General features: G+C 50.0%; 1 protein-coding gene across 3 annotated transcripts in view; it reads right to left on the bottom strand.

Annotated features, from left to right (window-relative positions):
* The window catches only part of gnptab (N-acetylglucosamine-1-phosphate transferase subunits alpha and beta), a 122520-nt gene that overhangs the window by 99008 nt on the left and 8206 nt on the right, over window positions 1-15306 (bottom strand). For all 3 annotated transcript variants that reach the window (XM_086009603.1, XM_086009604.1, XM_086009605.1), the window contains exons 2-3: window positions 7383-7588; window positions 1261-1346 (exon numbers count right to left, since the gene is read on the bottom strand). In XM_086009603.1, coding sequence (XP_085865729.1) covers window positions 1261-1346; window positions 7383-7511 — 215 coding nt within the window. In that variant the 5' untranslated portion in view covers window positions 7512-7588. The remainder of the gene's footprint in view (window positions 1-1260; window positions 1347-7382; window positions 7589-15306) is intronic.

The following is a 15306-nucleotide window of genomic DNA, read 5'->3' as shown; positions in this document are numbered from 1 at the left end:
TAAATGTGAAAATGACTCCAGCATTTTTAAGAAAGAAACTTTTCATCAGTAATATATTCTTTTAAGTAATTATGTATGTATGTCTGTCTGTATATATTCCTTTGTATGTATGTATGTACATATTCCTTTATTATGTGTATGAATGTATGTATTTAATTATGACTTTCAGAGAAAGTAACTTATTGGAAAATCATAATTAAATACATACATTCATACACATAAGGAATATATACATACATATACGTAAAGGAATATATACGGACATACATACATAATTACTTAAAAGAATATATTACTGATGAAAAGTTTCTAAGTAATTATGTATGTATGTCTGTATATATTCCTTTGTATGTATGTATGTATATATTCCTTTATTATGTGTATGAATGTATGTATTTAATTATGACTTTCAGAGAAAGTAACTTATTGGAAAATCATAATTAAATACATACATTCATACACATAAGTAAAGGAATATATACATACATATACGTAAAGGAATATATACGGACATACATACATAATTACTTAAAAGAATATATTACTGATGAAAAGTTTCTTTCTGAAAAATGTTGGAAATTTTACATTACTCATTTTAGAAGTCATTTTCACATTTAATAAACACAGCAAATTCAATTCACACAGCCACAATTGCTCCTTCTACCTACAGTACTGAAAACTCGTTTAAAAAAAAAATTAAACTTTAAAACTTACCTCAGCATTTCTTAAAATAACTTTCCTCCTTTTCCCAAACAAAAATATTGCCTTTCAGAAGCTCCACAATAAAATATATCTTCCTCCGCAGCCTCTGGAGCAACTTTACACATGCTTTTTTCAATGTGTAAGTTGTAAGGACTTAACCTCACTGAATCCATGAATGAAATCGACGAAGTTCACTGCGCACGCGCTGCCTGTGCAGTCGCACGCGCTGTGCCTCTGAACCCCTTCGTTCAGAGGACAGGAATTGCCGGTTTTCCCCGCACGCGCTGTGCATGCTGAAAACCGGCATTTCCTCCGGCCAGACGCGAGTACCCCGACCGTACTCACGCGTTTGGAACGGAATTACTGGGCCATTGTGTATTTTGTGTGTTTATTAAAAGAAGCAACTTACACAGGCTCTGAAGAGTTTAACTGCGGCCGCGTTCTCCCTAACCCCATTTTTCCCCATAGGGTCTTATATTTGCCAACCATGCTTTTAGCAACCACGGGGGTTTTCAGGGACGTAGCCCCCGCGGTTGGGGAGCGATTACTGTATTTTACCTATTTTGGAACGATTTTCCAGCTACATTGTCGCGATAAGAATCAAACATGACATGATATTGATCCCGGCTCCATTCCAAGACAACCTAGAAAGAATAATCAAATTTAAAAATAAATTTAGAATTTTTTTTTGTTTCTTCATTAACATACAAATTACTTTCCAGTACAGTTCAATGTCATCTTAAGAAGAACAGTCTTAAGGGACCAAAGTTTAACCTTACTAGATACATGGGCAACAAATTAAACATTTCCCCGAGATGTAATTGGTTACCCAATGTCATTCAAATTAACAGAATTGGTTACAGCTGTTCCTAAAACAGATTAAAATGAGGCGATTTTATTCCAGACATGTGGAACACAAAGACCTAGAATGGAACACTAAATTGTAAAGTATTGTGAATATGCTGAGAAGCTACTAATCTGTAGAAAGCTGTAGCCTTAGAGGTCCTGCATCAAGACAGTAATAAAACCAGGAGCCAAAGCAATGTTAATAGGTTATCATTCCAGTGTACCCGAGGCCAAAACCAATTTAAAACAGTAGAGATCTGCAAAGCAATCAAAACTGATAAAATCAGTACTGTTACGTAATTTGAACAGCAAATCAAGAAAGCCACAAAGAACAGCTGTATTAAACCTTTTTTTGTTACCTGTAAAGCATGAAGCTATAATTAGACAAAAAGAAAATACTGCAGATGCTGGAAATCTGAAATAAAAACAGAAAATGCTGGAGAAACTCAGCAGGTCAGGCAGCATCTGTGGAGAGAGAAACAGAGTTAAGGTTTCAGGTCGATGATCTCTCGTCAGAACGTTCCGACGAAAGTTCATCGACCTGAAACGTTAACTCTGTTTCTCTCTTCACAGATGCTGCCCTGACCTGCTGAGGTTCTCCAGCATTTTCTGCGCTATAATTAGAATTGGATATCACAGTACAAAGCAAGGTGTCCCTTTTCAATTCTAAATTTATTATAAAAGTGAGCTAATATTCAAATGTGAAAACATGGGGTGAATGATAGGCAACACAATCTTTGTGTGTTACAAACGAACACTACAGGCACTGGGAATGCAGATCTCCTCTGTTCCTGTATTCATCTAAAATGGTTCAAAGAATAGTGTGTGTTATAAAAACATCAGAAATAGGAGCAGGAGTCGGCCATTCGGCCCCTCGAGCCTGCTCCGCCATTCAATACGATCATGGCTGATCTTCTACCTCATCTCCACCTTCCTGCACTATCCCCATATCCCTTACTATTCAAAAATCGATCGATCTCTGTCTTGAATATACTCAATGACTGAAATGCTTAGAGAATTCCAAAGATTCACCGCCCTGAGTGAAGAAATTCCTCCTCTCAGTCCTAAATGGCCGATCCTTTATTCTGAGACTGTGACCCCTGGTTCTAGACTCCCCAGCCAGGGGAAACATCCTCCCTGCATCTACCCTGTTAAGACCTGGTAAGAATTTTGTATGTTTCAATGAGATCGCCTCTCATTCTTCTAAACTCTAGAGAATATAGGCCTAGTCTACTCAATCTCTCCTCATAGGACAATCCCCCCATCCCAAGAATCAGTCTGGTGAACCCTCGTTGCACTCCCTCTATAGCAAGTATATCCTTCCTTAGGTAAGGAGACTAAAACTGTACACAATACTCCAGGTGGTCTCACCAGGGCCCTATATAATTGCAGTAAGACGTCTTTACTCTTATACTCAAATCCTCTTGTAATAAAGGCCAACATACCATTTGATTTCCTAATTGCTTGCTGTACCTGCATGTTAACTTTCAGTGATTCGTGTACGAGGACACCCAGGTCCCTCTGATCACCAACATTTCCCAATCTCTCTCCATTTAAAAAATACTCTGCTTTTCTATTTTTCCTACCAAAGTGGATAACTTCACATTTCTCCACATTATATTCCATTCGCCATGTTCTTGCCCACTCACTTAGCCTGTCTAGATCCCCTTGAAGCCTCCTTGCATCCTCCTCACAACTTACATTCCCACCCAGCTTTGTATCATCAGCAAACTTGGATATATTACATTTGGTCCCCTCATCCAAATCATTGATGTAGATTGTGAATAGCTGAGGCCCAAGCACTGATCCTTGCAGTACCCCACTAGTTACACCTCAGTATTTTCAAAGGGATGCAAGAACAGTTATTCTGGGGATAAAAACAGAAAATGCTGGAAACACTCAGCCGGTCAGGCAGCATCTGTGGAGAGACACAGAGTTAACGTTTCCGGTCGATGACCCTTCGTCAGAACTGGAAAAAGCTGGAGATGGAACAGGTTTTGAAGCAGGTGCTGGGGCAGGGAAAGGGGGGAGGGGAGGAGAGGAAAGAACAAAAGGGAAGGTCTGTGATAGGATGGAAGGCAGGAGAGATTAAGAGATGGTGCAAGGCAAAAGGAGATGGTAATGGGACAAGTTAGGAAACAAAAGATGGCTCTAGATGGAGTGTAAATGGCACTGGCAGAATGAGAGACAGCTGCCAAACAAAAAACTTTTTTCTTCCTTTCAGCTGTCAAGGATCACAAGCTTCAACAACTCTTGGACACCAACACCCCTCCGGAACCACCTTCCCCTTCACTTTCCTCTGACCCCATCCCTTCTTCCAATCTCACCCCCTGCCGTGTTTCCACTATCCTCTCTGACCCCGAACGATCAGTCCTCAGCAAAGGCCTGAGCTTCATCCCCTTACGCCCCCATCTCAATGAATTTCGAGCTCGGCACGATGCTGAGCTCTTTTCCGCCGCCTTCGTCTCCGTGCCCACTTCTTTGTCCAGCAGTCTTCCCCCCGCACGTTTGACCCTTTCTCCCGTTTTCAGAATTCTCGTTCTACCTGGACCCCTCCCTCTGGCCTCTTAACCGCTCTAGATCTTTTCATTGCAAACTGCCGGCGTGACATGAGCCGTCTCCATTTCTCTGCTCCCCTCACTCACTCCAACCTACCTCCCCCTGAACTTGCAGCACTCCATTCTCTCAGATCCAGCCCGAACCTGTTGACAAGGGTGGTGCTGTTGTTGTTTGGCCAACCGACCTCTACCTAGCGGAGGCTGAGCGCCAACTCTCCGACACCTCCGCCTGGACCATGACCCCACTACCGAACATCAAGCCACCGTTTCCAAGACCGTCACTGACCTCAACTCCTCTGGAGATCTTCCCTCCACGGCTGCCAACCTCATAATTCCCCAACCCCGCACAACCCGCTTCTACCTCCTTCCCAAGATCCACAAACAGGACTGCCCCGATAGACCCATCGTTTCAGCCTGTTCTTGCCCCACGGAACTTATCTCTTCCTATCTCAACTCTTTTTTCTCCTTGTCCAGTCTCTTCCCACCTACATCCGCAACTCTTCCGACGTCTTCCATCACTAACAGTTTCCTGGCCCCAACCATCTCCTTTTCACTATGGACGTCCAATCCCTCTGCTCCTCCATCCCCACCAGGATGGCCTGAGGAAGCTCCGCTTCTTCCTTGAACAGAGGCCCAACCAGTCCCCAACCACCACCCTCCTCCGCCTGGCTGAACTTGTTCTCACATTGAACAACTTCTCCTTTGACGCCACTCACTTCCTCCAAATTAAAAGGTGTTGCTATGGGAACCTGCATGGTTCCCAGCTATGCCTGCCTTTTCGTGGGGTATGTGGAACATTCTTTGTTCCAGTCCTACTCAGGTCCCCTCCCTCACCTCTTTTTCCGATACTCGGGTGACCGTATCAGTGCCGTTTCCTGCTCTCGCCCTGAACTAGAAAATTTAATTCATTTTGCTTCCAATTTCCACCCTTCCCTCACCTTCAGATGGTTCATCTCCGACTCTTCCCTTCCTCGACTTCTCTGGGGATAGGTTATTGATAAACATTCACTACAAGCCCACTGCCTCCCACAGCTACCTGGACTACACTTCCTCCCACCCCGCTTCCTATAAGGACTCTATTCCATTCTCCGTCTCCGCCGCATCTGCTCTGACGCCACCTTCCATACCAGTGCTTCCGACATGTCTTCCTTTTTCCTCAACTGAGGATTCCCCTCTACTGTGGTTGACACAGCCCTTGACCGTGTCCATTCTATTTCCCGCACTTCTGCTCTCACCCCTTCCTCTCCCTCCCAGAAACACAATAGGGTTCCCCTTGTCCTCACCTTTCACCCCACCAGCCTCCACATTCAACGGATCATCCTCCGCCATTTCCACCATCTCCAGCATGATCCCACCGCCAAACACATCTTCCCCTCGCCTTTCAGCATTCCGAAGGGACCGCTCCCTCCACGACACCCTGGTCCTCTCCTCTATCACCCCCAACACCCCTCCCCCTTTGACGATAGCAAAATACTGCAGATGCTGGAAATCCGAAATAACAGAAAATGCTGGAAAAACTCAGCAGGCCAGGCAACATCCGTGGAGAGAAATTAGAGTTGACGTTTCGGGTTGAAACCCTTTTTCAAAACTTCGCCCGGCACCTTCCCGTGCAAGTGCAGGAGATGCAACACATATCCTTTTACCTCCACCCTTCCCACTGTCCAGGGCCCCAAACACTCCTTCCAGGTGAAACAGCGATTTACTTGTACTTCCTGCAATTTAATATACTGTATTCGCTGCTCACGATGTGGTCTCCTCTACACTGGGGAGACCAAACGCAGATTGGGTGACCACTTTGTGGAACACCTCCGTTCAGTCCGTAAGGGTGACCCCGAGCTTCCGGTCGCCTGTCACTTTAATTCTCTGCTCCACTCCCACTCAGACCTCACCGTCCTCGGCCTCTTTCACTGTTCCACGGAAGCTCAGCGTAAGCGCAAGGAACAGCACCTCATCTTCCAATGAAGCACTTTACAGCCTTCTGGACTCAACATCAAGTTCAACAATTTCAGACCATAACCTCTGCTCCTATCCTTTTTCCCCCCATTTTTTTTTTCTCTCTCCCACATGGCAGCTGTCTTTCATTCTGCCAGTGCCATTTACACTCCATCTAGAGCCATCTTTTGTTTAACTTGTCCCATTACCATCTCCTTTTGCCTTGCACCATCTCTTAATCTCTCCTGCCTTCCACCCTATCACAGACCTTCCCTTTTGTTCTTTCCTCCCCTCCCCCCTTTCCCTGCCCCTGCACTTGCCTAAAAACTTGTTCCATCTCCAGCTCTTTCCAGTTCTGATGAAGGGTCATTGACCTGAAACGTTAACTCTGTTTCTCTCTCCACAGATGCTGCCCAACCTGCTGAGTGTCTCCAGCATTTACTGTTTTTATTTCAGATTTCCAGCATCCACAGTATTTTGCTTTTGTATTAGTTATTCTGGGGAGTTATGTTCAAGATACTGTAAGTCATAAGTGGCCCAATACAAAAGCAAAATACTGCGGATGCTGAAAATCTGAAATAGAGAGAGAAAATGCTGGAAATACTCAGCAGGTGAGGCAGCACCTGTGGAGAGGGGAAACAGAGTTAACGTTTCAGGTCAATGACCTTTCATCAGAACTGTTGGGAATCCTTTTAAATTCACAATTATGAAAAGCTCATGATTCTAGTTTATGGGCTACTTAATGATCGGGAGAAAACTAAACTTCAAATATACAAAAGTTCAAATGCAAATATTGACAAATGGGTTCATTTAGCATCTCGCTTAGCTTGACAAACTAAAAGGGGACAAACTAAAAGGGAGATGATAGTATTGGGCCTGGGGGTGCATAAACCACATTCACAGAACATTTTAAAATCCACATTTCTATGCTAAATTGCTACAACAAATCTATTTACAACTGTAAAATAAATTACCGAATTACAGCATCACAGTATCAATATATTCAGGTGCAAAAACCGCAACAGAAAATGTAATACTCCAAACAGCCAAACTGGATATTTAGGTAAGAATTATCTTTATTTGAGTGACATTCTTAATATTTACCTTTGCTTATTATAATAAAAATCATACTCGATCTATGAGAACAAGGGTGGGTGGGAATGTTTGAGCTGATTCGTGGTGTATGCATCATCTTTCTAAACTAGATGCTGCACCTGTAATAACCAATTGTGAACATAGCACCTTTAGAAAAATTACAGAATTATACTTGGAGATATATTCAGCCAAATTTGCACAGAGTAGTTTAAGGTTTATTATTTATATTTTATTTGACAAGTTACTTACCTCGCCAAACTGAAATGCAGACACAATCATGAGCACTAACCCTCCAAAGCAGAGGTAAAGGCCGTATCGATGGGACAGACAGGTGTAGGTCTGCCTCTGAACCAGCTTCAGCAATGAATTGAGGACCATGGCCAACCTAACATACTCATCACACACACGACCAAAGGCTCTGCAGTCACAAACTCATCTATAGCAGGGACAGATCACTGTAGAGAGAAAAGAACACAAAAGCTCTAATATGGTATCCACACTGAAAAATTCTACCAAGTTACAACATAATGAAGCACCCCTACACTGTGGCATTTGCTTAAGATTGACAACCATCCATTCTAGGCCAGCTCCTGTGCCAAAGTGCACGCCTTCGTTTATTTAATAAGTGGAACATAAAAAAAATCCAACATGAAAATATTAGTCACATTTCCCATCTAGCAAGAAACACACATACAAAATCGTATGAAAAAGGAGTAGATATTTCTAAAAATCAGAATGCGAGATACAATAAGTAGTATTTGTGTAAATACAACCTAGTAGGCTTTAAAAATAACGTACAATTGCAAAGAACAATTTTTTGATTGTTGCACGTACTTTCAAATATCCACTTTGTGCTATTACTGCTGGTCAGACTTGTTCTCGTTACTTTTGCTAATTTTCTCTCCTCTCCTAAGGGTGCCAATTCTCAATACTCAACAGCTACGCTTTAAAGTGATAATTTGTGCTGCACTTTACCAATGCCACTCAGAGGGAGCCGGAACTGTGCTGCTAGAAGTAGCTACTGTACTATAAACCGTTTCGGCAAAGAATTACACCAACATTAAGCTGTATCAGTGCCGACCTCAGAAGGCAGTGTAGCAGGGCGACCAAATGCATCCAAAAAAATAAAATGCAGTCAACAAGTTGCATAGGAAAGTATAAAATATAGTTAAATATAATTAAATAATCTACATATTTTAATATAAAAGTAGTTCTTTTCGTGCAAGACACTTTGTTACATATGCAAATTAATCTGAAATGCTGGGTGCTTCTCAATTGCAACCATATTCTAATCAAGGAAGCTCTCTGAGAAAACGACTGAACATTCTTTGACTTCAGTCTATGCTTTCTAACAATTGCATTTTTGGTCTTAAAGAGATTAAAGTTCCATCTTAGCAGAAAATATTAAACAAAGTAATGCACACACTCCTTTTCTTATAAAACCGCATCAGCCAATGAGCAATACTGGAGATATGCTAACTTTTAAAATGTTGTAACAAATAATATATCAATGGCAAAACCATAAAGAGATGAAAGTTATGAATTTGTTTCATTGTACTTGAAAAGAAAACTCAAAGATAAGGTTATTCGGCACAGCGAAGCACAACCCAGTACGGCTGTCATCCTTACTATTATACCATCCAACTACACTTTGAACAGCCCTATTTTGTTTCATCAACCTGCTCGGCAGATTATTTTAAATATTCATCAATCCAGCTGACTGGTTCAGTTTTCACAGAAAAATGGATCAAATTACAGCATCACTGGGATAAAGAATTCTCTGATTAAATGGGATTACCGGACTTTCAAAGTCGAGTTTGATTTATTCAGCCACCATAAACTAGTGGCTTTGTTCATACCTCATCCTCTTTATACTTGAGATCAGTCTTGTTGCTCTTCTCTGTACCTTTTCTAATTTAATGGTTTTTTTAGTCTGTATTGTCAGCTTGCCACAGAATCCCCATTTTTACAATAAGGCTGGACTTCAAAATCTCTTACCCACGCATACAGAAAATGCTAACTGTTTAGAAAGCACAGATGTCAGTGCCTGTACTCTAAGCAGTTAAATCAAATCACTGAGCACTTTTTGAACCAGCTTTGCCACGACACTGGAGTTGTACTGTATGCAGAATTAAACACAAGTGGTGGGAGAGTGGATCCTCCAGGGGGTCTCACGCCACTACTCTCCAGTCAGGTTCGGCTCGACTCCAGATTTATACTGCAACTTTAGCACTATTGCATAAACCGCTTTGCAGTAAAGCAAAATTACAACGTAAATGAATACAGGGAGCGACAACCAGAATTAACAGAGTTTGGTCTTACTAGTTGTGTACAGTTCTGTAAACTTACACCCAACTCTTCTGGCTAAATATCCCTGTAGTGTTTCATTTGGAGAGGAAGACATTTTACTTTCATGACTTAAAGTATGACCCAAAAACAGCAAGTGTATTGCTGGAGTCACTGGGCAGGGGGGTCCAACCAGGGTCACATGCGGACCCCAATCCCCAGCGACCTGGTCTACTAAGCCCGCACAACTCGGTTCTACCTGCAATTATATTTTCTATTTATTGGTTTGCCCTGTTTAAATTTAGTGGGCCTCCTGGGGTTGTGGAAAGGTCTGTTCTTAACGCTGTTCCCTCATTGCTGGATAGATCCTAAATCAGATCTGTTAACGTCACAACTCGAGATCTATGCAAGTATTTGGGACCATTGGTTTAAACTTTGTACATGCCCTGAAGCACCAGAGCACACTCCAGAATAAAGCTTGTGTACTCATGTCGCACAGTATGTTTAAACTACAACTTTAGCATGTGGTGATTTCCGCTTCGCTCAGACGCTAAACCCAGACGCACAGCAATATCTAATTCCAGACTGTAGTGAGCAAGACTCCCTGGAAGGGGCCAGTCTGACAGCCACTTCTGTTCTGACTGCAAATCGGGTCCAGTGTCGAACCAGGTGTAAAAAGTGCCTGTGGAGAGTCACTTGGAGCTCCCAGACACTTTTTAACCCCATGTGCAATTAATTTAAAATGTTTAAACAAGGCACTGTTGGAAAATTCTGGAAATAAAAAGGTTTGATAGCATCTACAAAGTGAAAAGGCCGGTTAATGTTTTGGGCATAGATTGTTCTTCAGTAACGAAACAGCTAAAAGAGAAACATTACAGAAAAACAGCAGCTGACAGACCTGCTGCAGCAATCTCTGCTTTAATTTCTTAATTGCACTATTTTTCACCTCCCTTCCTTTTTATTTAAAAACACAGCGAAGAGAGGAGCCATGCAAGTGCAACCAAGCACAGAGCTCTCTCCTCGGCAGAGGGATTGAAATTTGCCCAGACATCGTCACCAGTGTCTAGCCTGGCTATAGTGAACCAGACTGGCAGACCAGCAGCTACAGTGCTCTTACCCCCCTCCCTCTCTTCTCTTAAACCCCCCCCCCCCCCACCCCACCACTTCTCTTAACCACCCCCCACCACTTCAGGGGTAAGCCATTTAGGACAGAGATGAGGAGGAATTTCTTCACCCAGAGAGTGGTGAACCTGTGGAATTCTCTACCACAGAAGGCAGTAGAGGCCAATTCATTAAATATATTCAAGGAGTTCGATATATTTCTTAAGGCTAAAGGGATCAAGGGGTATGGAGAGAAGGCAGGGACCGGGTACTGAATGTGGATGATCAGCCATGATCTCATTGAATGGCGGAACAGGCTCGAGGGGCCGAATGGCCTGCTCCTATCTTCTATGTTTCTCTTACCCCCCTGCTCTCCTCTCTTATCCCCCCTGCTCTCCTCTCTTATCCCCCCCTCCTCTCTTAACCCCCCACCCTCTCTTCTCTTACCCCCCCACCCTCTCTTGTCTACCCCCTCACCCCCTCTCTTCTCCTCCCCACCCCCTCTCTTCTCCCCCCCACCCCCCTTCCCCACCCCCTCCCCCCACCCTTCCCTCCCACCCCCCTCTCTTTCCCCCCCCACCCCCCTCTCTTCTCTTCCCCCCCACCCCCCTCTCTTCTCTTCCCCCCCACCCCCCTCTCCTCTCTTCCCCCCCAGCCCCTCTCCTCTCTTCCCCCCCCACCCCCTCTCTTCTCTTCCCCCCCACCCCCCTCTCTTCTCTTCCCCCCACCCCCTCTTCTCTTCCCCCCCACCCCCCTCTCTTCTCTTCCCCCCCACCCCCCTCTCTTCCCCCCCTCTCTTCTCTTCCCCCCCCACCCCCCTCTCTTCTCTTCCCCCCCACCCCCCTCTCTTCTCTTCCCCCCCACCCCCCTCTCTTCTCTTCCCCCCCACCCCCCTCTCTTCTCATCCCCCCCCACCCCCCCCCACTCCTCTCCCCCCCCACCCCCTCTCTTCTCTTCCCCCCCCACCCCCTCTCTTCTCTTCCCCCCCACCCCCCTCTCTTCTCTTCCCCCACCCCCTCTTCTCTTCCCCCCCACCCCCTCTTCTCTTCCCCCCCACCCCCCTCTCTTCTCTTCCCCCCCACCCCCCTCTCTTCCCCCCCTCTCTTCTTCCCCCCCCCCACCCCCCTCTCTTCCCCCCCCACCCCCCTCTCTCCCCCCCCCTCTTCTCTTCCCCCCCTCTTCTCTTCCCCCCCCACCCTCTCTTCTCTTCCCCCCCACCCCTCTCTTCTCTTCCCCCCCACCCTCTCTTCTCTTCCCCCCACCCCCCTCTCTTCTCTTCCCCCCCACCCCCCTCTCTTCTCTTCCCCCCCACCCCCCTCTCTTCTCTTCCCCCCCACCCCCCTCTCTTCCCCCCCTCTCTTCTCTTCCCCCCCACCCCCCTCTCTTCCCCCCCCTCTTCTCTTCCCCCCCCCACCCTCTTCTCTTCCCCCCCACCCTCTCTTCTCTTCCCCCCCACCCTCTCCTCTCTTCCCCCCCACCCCCCTCTCTTCCCCCCCACCCCCCTCTCTTCCCCCCCACCCCCCTCTCTTCCCCCCGCACCCCCTCTTCCCCCCCACCCCCTCTTCTCTTCCCCCCCACCCCCCTCTCTTCTCTTCCCCCCCACCCCCCTCTCCTCTCTTCCCCCCCACCCCCCTCTCCTCTCTTCCCCCCCCACCCCCTCTCTTCTCTTCCCCCCCACCCCCCTCTCTTCTCTTCCCCCCCACCCCCTCTTCTCTTCCCCCCCACCCCCACCCAATACAATACAATACAAATCGCTTTATTGGCATGATAAGGTACATCCTATGTTGCCAAAGCATCAAAATACATTCATGGTTGAACACATAATCGCGGTTCCATTCATACAGTGTATAAACAGGTATATCCCTGAGTTTATAAATACACACTACCCCCCTCTCCCTCACACTCCCCCCTCTCCCTCACACTCCCCCCTCTCCCTCACACTCCCCCCCCCTCCCTCACACTCCCCCCCCCTCCCTCACACCCCCCCCCCCTCCCCACACTCCCCCCCCCCCCCCACACACCCCCCCCCCCCTCCCTCACACTCCCCCCCCCCACCCTCACACTCCCCCCCCCCCACCCTCACACCTCCCCCACACTCCCCCCCCCCTCTCCCCACACACTCCCCCCCCTCTCCCCACACTCCCCCCCCTCCCTCACACTCCCCCCCCTCACACTCTCCCCCCCACACACACCCCCCCCTCACACACTCCCCCCCCCTCACACTCTCCCCCCCCTCACACTCCCCCCCCCCACACTCCCCCCCCTCACACTCTCCCCCCCCACACCTCACCCCCCTCACACTCTCCCCCCTCACACTCTCCCCCCACACACTCACCCCCCCACACACACACTCAACCCCCCTCACACTCCCCCCCCTCACCCTCCCACACTCCCCCCCCTCACTCACACTCTACCCCCACTCTCCCTCACACTCCCCCCCTCTCCCTCACACCTCCCCCCCCACACTCTTCCCCCCCCTCACACTTCCCCCCCCCCTCCCTCACACTTCCCCCCCTCCCTCACACTTCCCCCCCTCTCTTCCCCCCCTCTCTTCTCTTCCCCCCCCCACCCCCCTCTCTCCCCCCCTCTTCTCTTCCCCCCCCACCCTCTCTTCTCTTCCCCCCCACCCTCTCTTCTCTTCCCCCCCACCCCCCTCTCTTCTCTTCCCCCCCACCCCCTCTCATCTCTTCCCCCCCACCCCCTCTTCTCTTCCCCCCCACCCCCCTCTCTTCTCTTCCCCCCACCCCCCTCTCCTCTCTTCCCCCCCACCCCCGTCTCCTCTCTTCCCCCCCCACCCCCTCTCTTCTCTTCCCCCCCACCCCCCTCTCTTCTCTTCCCCCCCACCCCCCTCTCTTCCCCCCCTCTCTTCTCTTCCCCCCCACCCCCCTCTCCTCTCTTCCCCCCCACCCCCCTCTCCTCTCTTCCCCCCCACCCTTCTTCCCCCCCACCCCCCTCTCTTCTCTTCCCCCCCACCCCCCTCTCTTCCCCCCCCTCTCTTCTCTTCCCCCCCACCCCCCTCTCTTCTCTTCCCCCCCACCCCCCTCTCCTCTCTTCCCCCCCACCCCCGTCTCCTCTCTTCCCCCCCCACCCCCCTCTCTTCTCTTCCCCCCCACCCCCCTCTCCTCTCTTCCCCCCCACCCCCCTCTCCTCTCTTCCCCCCCTCTCTTCTCTTCCCCCCCACCCCCCTCTCTTCCCCCCCTCTTCTCTTCCCCCCCACCCCCTCTTCTCTTCTCTTCCCCCCCACCCCCCTCTCTTCTCTTCCCCCCCACCCCCCTCTCTTCTCTTCCCCCCCACCCCCCTCTCTTCTCTTCCCCCCCACCCCCCCTCTCTTCTCTTCCCCCCCACCCCCCTCTCCTCTCTTCCCCCCCACCCCCGTCTCCTCTCTTCCCCCCCACCCCCCTCTCTTCTCTTCCCCCCCACCCCCTCTCCTCTCTTCCCCCCCACCCCCTCTCCTCTCTTCCCCCCCTCTCTTCTCTTCCCCCCCACCCCCCTCTCTTCCCCCCCTTCTCTTCCCCCCCACCCCCTCTTCTCTTCTCTTCCCCCCCACCCCCCTCTCTTCTCTTCCCCCCCCCCTCTCTTCCCCCCCACCCCCCTCTCCTCTTCCCCCCCACCCCCCTCTCCTCCCCCCCACCCCCCTCTCCTCCCCCCCACCCCCCTCTCCTCCCCCCCACCCCCCTCTCTCTCCCCCCCCACCCCCCTCTTCTCTTCCCCCCCCACCCCCTCTCCTCTCTTCCCCCCCACCCCCCTCTCCTCTCTTCCCCCCCACCCCCTCTCTTCTCTTCCCCCCCACCCCCCTCTCTTCTCTTCCCCCCCACCCCCCTCTCTTCTCTTCCCCCCCACCCCCCTCTCTTCCCCCCCTCTCTTCTCTTCCCCCCCACCCCTCTCTTCCCCCCCCACCCCCCTCTCTTCCCCCCCACCCCCCTCTCTTCCCCCCCCACCCCCTCTCTTCCCCCCCACCCCCCTCTCTTCCCCCCCACCCCCTCTCTTCTCCCCCACCCCCTCTCTTCTCTTCCCCCCCAACCCCTCTTCCCCCCCAACCCCTCTTCCCCCCCAACCCCTCTTCTCCCCCACCCTCTCTTCACTTACCCCCCCACCCTCTCTTCTCTTACCCCCCTCTCTTCTCTTAGCCCCCTCTCTTCTCTTACTCCATCTATCTTCTCTTACCCCCCCTCTCTTCTCTTACCCCCCTCCCCCCCGACACCCCTATCCCCTCTCTTCTGACCCCCCTCCCCTCTGACCCCCCATCCCCCCTCTCTTCTGACCCCCCTCCCCCCTGACCCCCCTCCCAACCCCCTCCCCTCTGAACCCCCTCCCCTCTGAACCCCCTCCCCCTCTCTTCTCTGACCCCCCCCTCTCTTCTCTGACCCCCCCCTCCCCCTCTTCTGACCCCCCCCCTCCCTTCTCTGACCCCTCTCCCCCCTCTGACCCCCCTATCCCCTCTCTTCTGACCCCCCTCTGACCCCCCTCCCCTCTGACCCCCCATCCCCCCTCTCTTCTGACCCCCCCTCCCCCCCGATCCCCCCTCCCTTCTCTGACCCCCCTCCCCCCTGACCCCCCTATCCCCTCTCTTCTGACCCCCCTCCCCCCTGACCCCCCTCCCCCCTCTCTCTTCTGACCCCCCTCCCCCCTCTCGCTTCTCTGACCCCCCTCCCCCCTCTCTCTTCTGACCCCCCTCCCCCTCTCTCTTCTCTGACCCCCCTCCCCCCTCTCTCTTCTGACCCCCCTCCCCCCTCTCTCTTCTCTGACCCCCCTCCCTCTTCTCTAACCCCCCCTTCTCTTCTGACCC

This window comes from Somniosus microcephalus, chromosome 16, assembly GCF_052327205.1.
Source record: "Somniosus microcephalus isolate GS21.2 chromosome 16, FLI_Smic_1.0, whole genome shotgun sequence".
Lineage (NCBI taxonomy): Eukaryota > Metazoa > Chordata > Chondrichthyes > Squaliformes > Somniosidae > Somniosus > Somniosus microcephalus.
This window is presented reverse-complemented; position numbering and strand designations above follow the sequence as displayed.